This window comes from Peromyscus maniculatus, chromosome 7 (assembly GCF_049852395.1).
Source record: "Peromyscus maniculatus bairdii isolate BWxNUB_F1_BW_parent chromosome 7, HU_Pman_BW_mat_3.1, whole genome shotgun sequence".
Classification (NCBI taxonomy): Eukaryota; Metazoa; Chordata; class Mammalia; order Rodentia; family Cricetidae; genus Peromyscus; species Peromyscus maniculatus.
The window spans coordinates 117,035,019-117,046,650 of record NC_134858.1 but is presented as its reverse complement, the minus strand read 5'-3'; the positions used below and the strand labels follow the sequence as shown (position 1 = coordinate 117,046,650).

The following is an 11,632-nucleotide window of genomic DNA, read 5'->3' as shown; positions in this document are numbered from 1 at the left end:
GGGAAATGCCAGAGACCAGAGGCAGAGACAGAGCACACTGGCAAGACCCTGCAGGTCTGGGCAGCAGCTGAAGCCAAGGGGAGGACCTTAACCATGGTGATGCCTGAGGGTGCCTTGGGGACTGCTGGGGTGCCTGAGACTGAAGAAACTCCCGTGTGGTCCAGCGCCTAAGGAGCCAAGGGCTAAGCCCGGAGCACCTGCTGTGGACCCCATCTTCCAGGCTGTTGGCCTCCTGATCTTGAGGATATGAAAGGGTTAACCATTCTAGGGAGGGGAGATGGACATTTTCTTCAGTGGTGTGACCAGCCACAAGCTGCCCATCCTCCTGTAAGGAAGCCCTGATAAAACTCTGGTTCATTAGGCTGGACTTGGGTTCAATCAACTTTGACCTGTGGTTGGCTGTCTGGAGGAGGGGATTTTTGTTCTGGTCTGTGTGGAAGTTCACATGACAGCCCCACGGGAGGGCGAAGCCAGAGGGTGACGTCAGATGGCTGACTGACCTGCCCACCTAGGATCAGAGCACTGAGCTCCACCAGAGCCGGACAGCAGGTGCCCTCTGACCCACTCCTCTGCAGAATCCCACCTGCTCCTCTGGCTTTGGTGGCAATGTCAACTCCCTGCCATCTGCCGTCCCTGGCTCTGCTCAGAAGCATCAGTCCTTAGGGTCCCAGGGACACGCAGCGTACAACTCCACCCTGTAAGGATGCTTCATCCCTGAGTCATAGGCTTGGGCTCCAGGAGTGGCTTTTGCGTCTGTGTTACTGTGGTAATGCTCCACCAGCTGGATGGACTTCAGAGCCCGCCTTGTGACCCAGCAGCACCCCTGGGAGCTCTACCTGACCAAGGGCAGTGGCAGCTGGAGCAACTGGACCATGTGGGTGGCGATGTAATGCCTTCTCACCTGCTCATTGCTCCTTGGAGGGACAGGACAAGGCACCTAAGAAGCCTGCTGGGTCCTGTCCATGCAGACAGGCTTCTCAAGATCGACAGTACCTGGCATTCCTGGAGTCCACCAGTCCTCCAGTCCCTGGCAGCCTTGCTCTGTGTTGCTGGCAAGACCACAGGTGACATCTGTGAGGCAGGACTGGTCTGAGGGGGACAACACATGGAGAACTGTGCCCATGAGTGTCCTTTTTTCTCGGTGCAGGACAAGGAAGCCAAGGCCTTGGAGTACCCAGGAGTTCTCCAGTCTTTAGAGGTGTTCTTTGTTGGCAGGTGACAGCTGCCCCTGGCTTCTGGGACACTGCCCCCAGGGCCTGGGCACCGACCGAGGTTTCCTAACCTCACTGTCTCCACTACCTATTCCCAGGAGCAGCGGGCTATCCAGAGTCCAGGTGTTGGAGGTCTGCTGGCTGCCGCTGTAGAGCGGAGGATCTTGGGATGAGATGCCTCCTTCCTATACATGGTGCCTTAGCATCTCTAAGGCATTCAGCCCCAGCCTTGGCCCCAGCTGAAGAATGAACATGGCCAAGACTGGAGAGCAGGACAGTGGCTGAGGGCTGGATGAGGGAGCCTCTGCCAGGGCAATGGTGTCAGCTGGGGTCCTGCAATAACAGGTCTCCAAAGCTGGCATACAGCTACATCACTAGGGGGACCATGGCTCTTAATCACTATGCAGATCACACAGAATGAGCCCTGGAGGAAATGACAGCCACCAAAATGAAACAACATACATTTATTACATCCATCCCACCGTCAGGGAGGCACCATCCCTCACAGGTCCACAATGACTTTGCAACCTGGGTGTCCCATGCTCACTTCAGCATAACTTGAGGCACTTGATGGGGCATCCCCACCTCTTTCTGCCACCAACGATCACATCTTCTAAATTAAAGTGCTGTGATACCCCCTCCAGTGCTGAGTGCCCCATGCAGGTGGCTTCTGCAGAGTCCGCCCCTCTCTGGCCACCACTGTCGGACTCTCTGGGCAGTGCCTGCAGCCAGGGTTTCAGTTCCCAGGATATTCAAAGACAGCAGCGGCTCCCATCCCCGTCCCGATGCACATGGACACCACTCCATAAGCCCTGGGGAAGAGAACCCGCATTGGCTGGCAGAGCTTGACCCCAGCCCATGCCCCCACCAGACACATGAGCAGAACAGATCTGTGGAACTGAGCCCTAGACAGACACACACCCAGACAGACACCGTCCATAGGTTATGCTGCCTTTTAAGCAAGCCATCGGGAAGACAAGTCTCACCACTCCACCCCTAGTTCAAAACGCCTGTGTGCTCACCTCCCCAAGACACCCCAGCTACCTGACACCCCGGCTCGAGCATCCCCACAACACTCCACAAGCAGCAGCCTTACCGTTTCCCACGGCGCTTCAGTTCATTGAGCAGCGTGACCACCTGCCTTGCCCCAGTGCAGCCCAGGGGATGGCCCAGGGCTATTGCACCCCCCAGGGGGTTCACCTTCTCTGCAGGAATCCCCAGCTTCTCCACACAGTAGAGGGCCTGGAAGGAGCCAGAGCAGTAGCTGAAGCCTCCATCTGCTCTGAACCACGGGCCCAATCGACCCCACCATGACACCCAGGCTCACCTGACTTGCAAAGGCCTCATTGATCTCAAAGATGTCTATGTCCTTCACAGTCAGCCCTGCAGGCAAGATACAGACCAGCGCTGACAGTCACAGGCAAGACTCTGGATTTCCCCTGGGTTCCACCCCCAGTGCGGCTCTAGTGGTCTATTGTGTGCCAGGTGAGGGGGTTCCAACGGCAGGTTAGGGAGGCCTTGGATATGGGGTGCTAGCCTGACCCACCTTCATTCCAGAGCACCCACAGGGTCAAACCCAGCCCACCCCAGTCCCAGATACGGGGAATGAGGGGTCCAGGATGAGAAGGAGCCACCTCACCTGCTTTCTGCAAAGCTGCAGGGATGGCATAGGCGGGACCGATGCCCATGACGTCAGGAGGGACACCGACCACGGCGTAGGACCGCAGGACCCCAAGGATGGGGAGGCCCAACTCTTCAGCCTTGGCCCTCCGGGCCAGCAGGACGGCGGCTGCTCCGTCACTCACCTGGCTGGAGTTTCCTAGGGGAGGAAGGGTGGACGAGGAGGCATCAGCGGAGGAGAGCCAGCCCTCCACCACCACTTTGCCAGGGGGCCTGGTCAGCTCCGGTTCTCAGAATCGAACAGGCCACCTCCATCAACCCTATTCCTGGCCCACGCTCACCAGCTGTGGTAGAGCCTCCATCCTTGAAGGCAGGCTTCAGCTTGGCCAGGCCCTCCATGGTGGTGCTGGGGCGGACACCCTCGTCCTGGGACACAGTGATGGTTTTCTTGTTGCCCTTGTCGTCAAGGACTGTGGTTGTCACAGGCACGATCTCAGCTCGGAAACAGCCCCTGCTCTGGGCTCTGGCTGCCCTGCCAGCACCATGGACAGTGAGACACAGGCCTGTGAGCGCTCCCTTCCTGCCTGTCCCTAGCTTTGGCCAACTCAAGAGAACATGTACTTTAGGCTTTGAAGTCTGGAAATATACTTGGCCCTTGGGTCGCTCTGGTTGGAAAGAATTTCTCAGGACCCTCACCCACCTTTTGGTAGAGACAGCATGCCTAAGGCCATGCAGGGCCTCTTCATCTGCCCCACAGCTCTAGAACATGTCTAATTCCTACCTCAAAGGGGAGGAGGGAGTTAACACTAAATTTGTGTGCATGCATGCACACATACCCATCCCGTAGCATGCATGTGGTGGTCAGAGGTCAGCTCTGGGGAGTCAGTTTCCTCCTTTCACCTTGTTAGAGGAAGTGTCTCATTTCTGTTACGCCGAGTTCAAGTAGCTGGACCACAAAACTCGAGCGGCTTTTCTTGTCTCTGCTAAGACCCCTGCTTGAGGAGGCCACCTGGCCCGGATACCAAGTATTTCTTTGCTGTCTCTTTGTACAGCTGGGCTGGTCAACCTAGCCTGCCCAGAGATCTAAGGCTTCGCATTTCTCCGATGGCAGCTCAGCTTTGCCTGAGGTCACCTCCCCACACTCAGGCCTATTCCACAATTTGGGAAGGCAGTGCCCTAGCACAATTCATCACGATGCCGGGCACTGAAAGCTCCCAGCTGGAGAGATACGAGCTTTGTCCCTTAGCAAAGCTCTACCTAAACTACCAGGTTGGCCCCGCGATCCACTCTCCAGCCCTATCAATATCCCATCCCTGCTGTACTCACTTCTGCTGGGAGGCCAGAGCGAAGGCATCCTGCTTCTGCCGTGAAATGCCAAACCGCTCAGCCACGTTCTCTGAGGTTATCCTAGACATGAACAGTAAAGCAGGAGGCTGTGGGTCTGCTGGCCTGAGAGCCAGGGCCATACTGAAGGCCTGTGCCTGCACTTCTGGGCATCCAGGTCAGAGACAGGGTTTCCAGGCCATGCTCCAGGGACTCCTGGCTCATCGTGGATGTTGAGCACCCATATCAACAGATGCTCCAAGATTCAAAGACACCTTAAAGGGTAGAGCAGCCTGAATGTGGGCCTACAAAAGGAACTGTCCCCTGGGTAAGTTGCCTCAGCCCATAAGACAAGGGCAGGAGGGATGCTGGGGGTAATATCTGGCCTCAGTTTCTCCTATGGCTTCCAGGCTACTCTTGGAAACAGCCAGGTCAGTCTGGAGTCCTCACATGGCCAGCCTCCCCGGAACCCCTTGCCCGTGGACACACACTGTGGAGAGCTCAGAGACATGGCTGCAGTACGAAAGCACTGGAGAAAGAGAACAGATTTCCCACACTGCATCTCACAGGCCCTCCCTGCATGTAAGGGAATCCAAGCTTCCCATGTTCTCAACTCTTGAGGCCTCCAAGGCTTTGGGCACTGCTACCACTGCTTTCCCTGAGACATAGCACCTCAGACAGGGTGACGCAGGATGAGCTACATTTGGAAACTTGTAGACTCAGAAAGGACTCGTGTGTGTGTGTGTGTGTGTGTGTGTGTGTGTGTGTGTGTGTGTGTGTGTGTGTGTGTTGAGTGGGAGGAGGTAGGTCTCAGGAAAGGAAGCCAAGTGCAGCCTCAATCCCATACCCAGTTCCTATGGAGCATGTGACACCCAGAGGAAGAAGACAGGACAGGCAGAACAGTGACGGAGCACACACATAAACACTCACAGAGCCTCCTGTGGACACTCACCCCATAGGAATCAGGCAGTCTCTGGCCTTCTCTTTCTCCATCAGGCGTGAAGAAATATTCCCAGGGTTCCCTCTCTCAGACAGGGACATGGACTCCACCCTAAGGAGGAGGAGTGATTTCAGCTGTAGTAGGAAGTCCTAGGGATGGCCAGCTGAATGGCAATTTCTGGCAGCCCTCGGGAAATGTGGTAAGCTGTCTAGGAAGCCTGAGAAAGGCAGATGGCCCTTGAGGCAGGTGGAAGTTATGGGGCAGCCGAGCCTTCTCTCTCTCAAGTCTAGTCACTGTATCAGACACACTCCCAGAGCCCAGACCCCACTGTCCAGTGCTGAGGCAGGGGATTGGCAGCATCCCCGGGGCAGCCTTCTGGTACCCACTCCTCAGCACAAGGCATATGCCCCGAGTTAGGCCAAGCTCTCCGTAACTTCAAAGTCAAAAGGAGATGGGAGAAATTCCTTCCAAACAAGCACAAGGTTAATGTCAATCAAAGGGACCTGACTGGAGTGGACAGGGAGGATGGACAGGGAGTAGGTGTAGAGGACTCAGAAAGGGTGTGGGGGGCAGGTAAAGGGTCAGGATGATAGCAGATGACCTTAACTGAGTGTTTTTTCTTCCTCTAACACTAGCTCGACCTCTTTTCAAGGAGGTCCTTTGCTCAGGGCCCCTCATGACACAGACCCCACGGTGCCGGATGTCCCTCTGCAACATTCCCAGAGCTGACGTACGCGTCCCCTTATAAAGATGAGGACAGTGAGGGCTGAGTGGTGAGGAACCCGCCCACAGCTGTCCAGCCTGGCCCACAGCTGTCCAGCCTGGCCCACAGCTGTCCAGCCTGGACCACAGCTGTCCAGCCTGGACCACAGCTGTCCAGCCTGGCCCCCGTGGAAGCCCTCAGCCAGGAGGCCGTGCCCAAGCTGCACTCTCAAAGGCTAGGGGACGGTCAGGATGTGATGTGGGCATGCTCCAGACTCGCCTGCTTTGTCGCCAATACTGGGGTCCTCGAACTGATTGGACTAGACTCCCCTGAGGAACTCATGGAGCCCCGGCCCTTCCCCCCAAGTCACCCATCTGTTGTCCTCATTACGACAAGCATGAAGAACAGCAACAGGCAGGCTGGCCGTGACCCTTGCCTAGCAGTCTCCGTGTGTGTGGACTATGGCTGTCACCCTACTGACACACAGGCTAGGACGACCCAGTGAAGGGCGGCTAAGACCTGACCACGGGCAGCAATGCCTCCTGACGAGGCACACTGCACAGAGGGTAAGAAAGGCTGCTGGCCCCGGACCCTGCCAAGGCCTCCCTTAGATGTCTTTCCAGCTTCAGACACCCCAAGTCCACACCCTAGGGCCTGCCCTCCCTCGGAGCCACTTCCAAGCTAATTTCTACAGGCAGAAGTAAAACTGTAGTCTAAGTGGTGACAGCGAACAGATACCCGACAATCTGTCCCTCAGAACACAGCTACCACTCAAACGCCAATGTGGTGAGAGGAGAAAGGACAGACCAGCAAACGGTGGTACAATAAAAGCTGTCCCTCGCTTTAGGCTGGCTTCCAACCTAAGGTCCTCTCGTCTGAGTCTTCTCAACAGCTGGGACGGACAGGCCTGAGCCACCATGCTCTGCTCTATGTGTCCTGGGTCTAGGGGACCAACACTGGTGTTCGGCTCTCGACAGGCACAGGGAACATAGAAGTGCCCTGGAAGGAATTCTCCAGTGGAGTACTTCCTCAGCATGCTTGTCCACATGTTCTACTCTGGCAGACTCCCAAGCTCCCTCAGAAACCAACTCCCTCTACTGCAGGTGCTAAGTTGGAACCATTCCTGAGCAGCCCAGAGCGTGGGCCACTCCTGGACACATTTCTGGGAGCCCAGTCTAGTCAGCTGCCATGGTGGGCAGGGAGAATTATGCCCCTTCAGAATTGAGGAGAGGAAAATTAGTTTGATCATTGCATTGGTTAAGAAGGTCCGGCAGGAAGACAATCTTACCCACAGGCCATGCCAATGTCATAAGACCCATTTCTGATGCCACCTGCAACAAAAGCACTTCATAACCATCCTTGGCCAGAGTGGGCCTGGCCTGGACCAGCACAGCCCGTTCCCTCCCTGCTCTCGAGGGACATTCCCCAAAGCCTCACAGAAGACCCAGGAGCACCCAAAAAGGCTTGGAGTGTGACAATGGGTGCTCCTCCACTCCTCTCTGCCTAAAGTCCCTAGGGTCAAGAACCAAGGTCAGAGCCAATGGTGGTGGCGCACCTTTAATCCCAGCACTCAGGCAGAGGCAGGTGGATCTCTGAGTTCCAGGACAGCCTGGTCTACAGAGCGAGTTCCAGGACAGCCAGGGCTACACAGAGAAACCCTGTCTCGAAAAAACCCCAAAACAAAACAAACAAAAAAGGAACCAAGGTCAGGGCATGCTCATGGGCACCCGGCAGTCACAACTCACCCGCGATGTTGGCCACTGCCTGCAGCCCCGATGAACACTGTCTGTTGACGGTAGACAAAGGCACAGTCTCCGGAATGTCACTGAAACAGAAGGGGAGGTGGCAGTCAGCCCTGGATGGGCCACAGCCTCCTAGAGGCTCCAGGGCCCCATTATGGCCCAGAGCAGTGTGTATAGACCAGAGGGATAACAGCTGGCCTTGTCCTCACCAGAGTAGATATATCTAAAGGAGGGGTCAACGACTGGGCAGACCAGGGTCGTTGACCCCTCCTTTATATATATCTACTACTGGGTAGCCACTTGCCACCAGGGTCCCCAAGCACATGCCCTGCTACTGTGGCAGGGGAAGCTTGTTTGGGCCACAGGCATTCTTCTTCAGCTTCTGAAGACTCGACAGAGAAAAGCAGACATCTTTTTTGCCCACACAAAGACTGGCCACCAGCCGAAGAGCTAGGTCTCACAGACAAGGCCTCCATTCATCTCCGCCACCTGGCCTCACCAGTACACACCTGTGTATCCTGTCTGCCTTCTCTGAGCATCTGCTCTTGCCCGGGTGAAGAGGGCGTCCGGCCTGTTTGTTCTTGTGTTCTTAGTGTGATACTGGGCTCAGCTCTGGGAGCTACCTGGGCTGTCCCTCCAGGTAGATGACCCATCTTGTCCAACACAAAGAAAGCCTCAGCCGGGCAGTGGTGGCGGCGCACGCCTTTAATCCCAGCACTCAGGAGGCAAAGCCAAGTGGATCTCTGTGAGTTTGAGGCCAGCCTGGTCTACAGAGTGAGATCCAGGACAGGAACCAAAACTACACAGAGAAACCCTATCTCAAATAAATAAATAAATAAATAAATAAATAAATAAATAAATAAATAAATAAATAAATAAAGCAAGCCTCATTTCTAGTGCCTCCTTAGACAAATTTAGGAAGTCCCTTGAGAATCTTGCTAATTCTGCTGTACAGTCAGGCTTGGAAACTCTGAGGCTGGGCTCTCAGTGACGGCTTTTCAGGCTTGATACACTCTTAGTGCCAAACTACCCATCCATCAAGCCCCTTCCTCCAAGTCACCAAGTTCTCATCCAACAAGTACTGAGCACAAGGTACTGTGTTAAGGAGACTAAGACACCAACAGTACTCTACCCCAGAGGATGCTCAACCAACATGCAGAAAATTAATCCACTGTCAGAGATGGAAGAACAGGGTCAGCTGGCAAAGCGGCAGCACAGGGGGGCACACAGCCACCCACTGGACAGGAAGGCCAGTCTTCTGACACTCGAGAGCCAGGGACTGGCTAGAGCAAGGAGAGTGGCGAGAGAGCACTCCATGGGGACAGACAGATGGACAGAGGCAGACAAGACAGACAGAGGAAAAGTCAAAGTGGGGAGGAAGCAGGGAAGAGATGAGAATGGAAAGTTACAATGGGGGGGACCTTCGACCCCAGGCTAAGTGTGACCCCCTCTTAGACCCTACAGATTTTTTTCCCTGTTCTGACACTGGCCAGTATTGCTATTATGTCTCATCTAACTGAGGGAGGGAGGTCTTCAATCTACACGTGGAAGTAATTGAACTACTGCTTTTCAAACTGGAAGATGACCAGGGCTCCGCTTGGCTCCTTCCTCCTGGCTTCCCCCCACCCCCACCCCTCCCCTCAAGCTTCTCATCATGGACTGAGCCTGGAGTTCTCGGGCAGCTGAAGGAAGCAGAAGCTAAGTCATGGACCAACATGACTGTATGATTATTTACCTGACATGAGAGGACAGGGTGCATGTGTCCAAAGGGTAAGCAACAAGCTGGCCTTAGAAAAAAATCAGGCCACCTTTGCTCCACTCCCAAAGCTCTGGGTGTTCTGGCTTTGGGCCAGGTAACACACCCTTCAAGGTAGGAGAAAAGTTGGGTCCAAGGATTCTGGTTGATTTGATACCGAGTGTCCAACCTGATAACCTGTCACCTACAGACTGGTCAATGGTGCTGGAGTCCCCACCAGAGGTTGAAGGATTACCTCAGAAATTGGGCGATGCGTGCCATGATGGCCCCAGCTCCGGGCTGAAGCACATTGCCTGTGGATAGAGACCTTGTTCAGTACCAAGCTTTGCACACTAACGTTCAGCTGTGACTCCCAAAGAGGAGATATTCCAGAGATTTCTCAGGATTTTCCCAGGCTCATTTGTAACTGCAGAAGTTCAGAGTCTGAGAAAAGAGAAGCCAGCTACCAACCTCCTGTCATCCACCAGCCCCGTGCTGGAGGGCCACCAGCCCGCCTGCCAAGGCGTGCGCCTCTAAATCAGCACAGCTGGGCCGGAGGCCTGCTTGCCTGGCAACAGGAGAGCCTCTAGGGTAAGAGGCGCACGGTGCAAAGCCTGAACGCTGAGGGAAGTAGGGCTGTGGGTGAGGGGAGAGAGTATGTAAGTGCTCGCCTGCCTCCTCAAGTGTCCTCCTCCAAGCCCTGTGCCACTGCGGGAGGAGGAACAGGCTGGCACCCCCCCCCCAGGGAAACCCTGTCCTACCCTGTGTTGTTCTAGTTCAGGGAAGAGCAGGGGTTAGGGCAGGGTGAACCCCGTCTACACCTGTAACCTAACCAGATGGTTCTGATAGACAGGATGACAGTGTAGGTGGAGAACCGTGGCCTCCCACCTCCTGGAGTCTCCAGGAACATCTGGGCTTTAGAGCAGTGGTTCTCAACCTTCCTAAGGCTGTGACCCTTTAACACAGTTGCTCATGCCGTGGTGACCCCCAACTATAAAATCATTTCCTTGCTACTTAATAACTGTAATTTTGCTATTGTTATGAATCGTAATGTAAATATCTGTGTTTTCCGATGGTCTTGAGACCACTGTGAAAAAGCCGTTTGACCCTCCGAAAGGTCATAACCCACAAGTTGAGAACCAATGCTGTGCCACATCCCTGCTTTCCACCTCCACTCCGCTGGCTGATGCGCCTAGGTGGAGCACAGGCCATCAAGGAATCATCCCACTGAAATCAGTGGACCCTGTCAAGTCTTGCTCTGTGAAACCCAAGTTCGCGGTGAGAAGGGGAGACCTTGGGAAGGAGAGGAGGGGAGGGAGGGCCCAGAGCAGGCCCGGCAGGTGAGCTCACCCACGGAGATGTCGCCCAGCTGCTCAGGCTTTAGTTTCACATCCTGGAGAACCGCGGTCATCACGGCAGACAGAAGCTCGTCCGGGGTGGTGTCCTGCAGGGCGAAGCGCAGCGGCGGTGAGCTCCACTCACCAGGGGACTGTGCGGTCACCTCACCCAGAGGGCAGGATCCCACCCGCACTGGCCGCCTTCTGCGCCCCTCGCCCGCCGGAGGGGCCTCACCTTGAAGCCGCCGCGGCCCCCGCGGCCGATGGGGGTGCGTCGTCCGTGCACCACCACCACGTCGGAGGCCGAGGCCTGCGGGAAGCCAGCGGAGCAGGGAGCGGCTTGCAGCGCGGAGCTGGATTCGGGCCGGCCGGCCAGGTGGCCCAGCACTACCTGCAGCCGATGCATCGTGAAGGCGGGTCCGGAGGATTTGCCTGGGCGCTGGGTGCAGAGATCTACGACTTAAAACAATCCCCTGGCGCAAGCACAGGACAGTCTCTGTCCCGAGAGGCCTAAAAGTTGATCACAACCCGGGTTGAAAAATATCGCGAGTGGGGGGTGGGGTTCCTAAGGGACCCGCCCACTCCTAGACACAACCAACTAGGTTAAGGGGCGTCTGCTCGAGGGCACGCCCCCAGATACCCACCCCTCTCCCCAGAGCCCCGCCCAAGGCTCGTTCCGAGACGATCTTTCCACTAAAAGCCCCGCCCTCCAATCCTACGGAGACCAATCAGAATGTGCACCCTTAAGCCTCGCCCAGAAACGCGGACTGGAAGCTTAAGTTTGCGCAACCTTTTGCAGACACACGGAAAGAGGCACCCCAAACTTTGCGTTTCCTAAGATGAACTCAGCCTCAAGGGAGCCCCTCCTCCAAAGTCTTGAGCTCAGCGCGCAGCAGCACGAAAGGCCGGAAGGCGGAGCCGGGCTCCCGGCTTCTTCCTTTACTGGGCAAGCTAGGAAAAACACTCCGGTCTCCCATCAAAATTTGCTCTGCTGGGTCCCAGGTCCCCAAACTCAGGACCG

The 11,632-nt window shown here is 55.8% G+C and overlaps 1 protein-coding gene across 1 annotated transcript; it reads right to left on the bottom strand.

The window, feature by feature from the left end:
* Positions 1–1,660: 1,660 nt before the first annotated feature.
* Positions 1,661–11,162, bottom strand: LOC102920646 (3-ketoacyl-CoA thiolase B, peroxisomal). The gene is made up of 12 exons (XM_006986731.4): positions 10,847–11,162; positions 10,625–10,718; positions 9,531–9,588; positions 7,543–7,622; positions 7,086–7,128; positions 5,107–5,205; positions 4,158–4,238; positions 3,173–3,363; positions 2,851–3,030; positions 2,539–2,594; positions 2,308–2,453; positions 1,661–2,023 (listed from the first exon to the last, which is right to left on the bottom strand). Exons 1-12 carry the CDS (start codon positions 11,015–11,017, stop codon positions 1,948–1,950), a joined length of 1,275 nt encoding a protein of 424 aa, XP_006986793.3. The 5' UTR covers positions 11,018–11,162; the 3' UTR covers positions 1,661–1,947.
* Between the last annotated feature and the right edge of the window lie 470 nt (positions 11,163–11,632).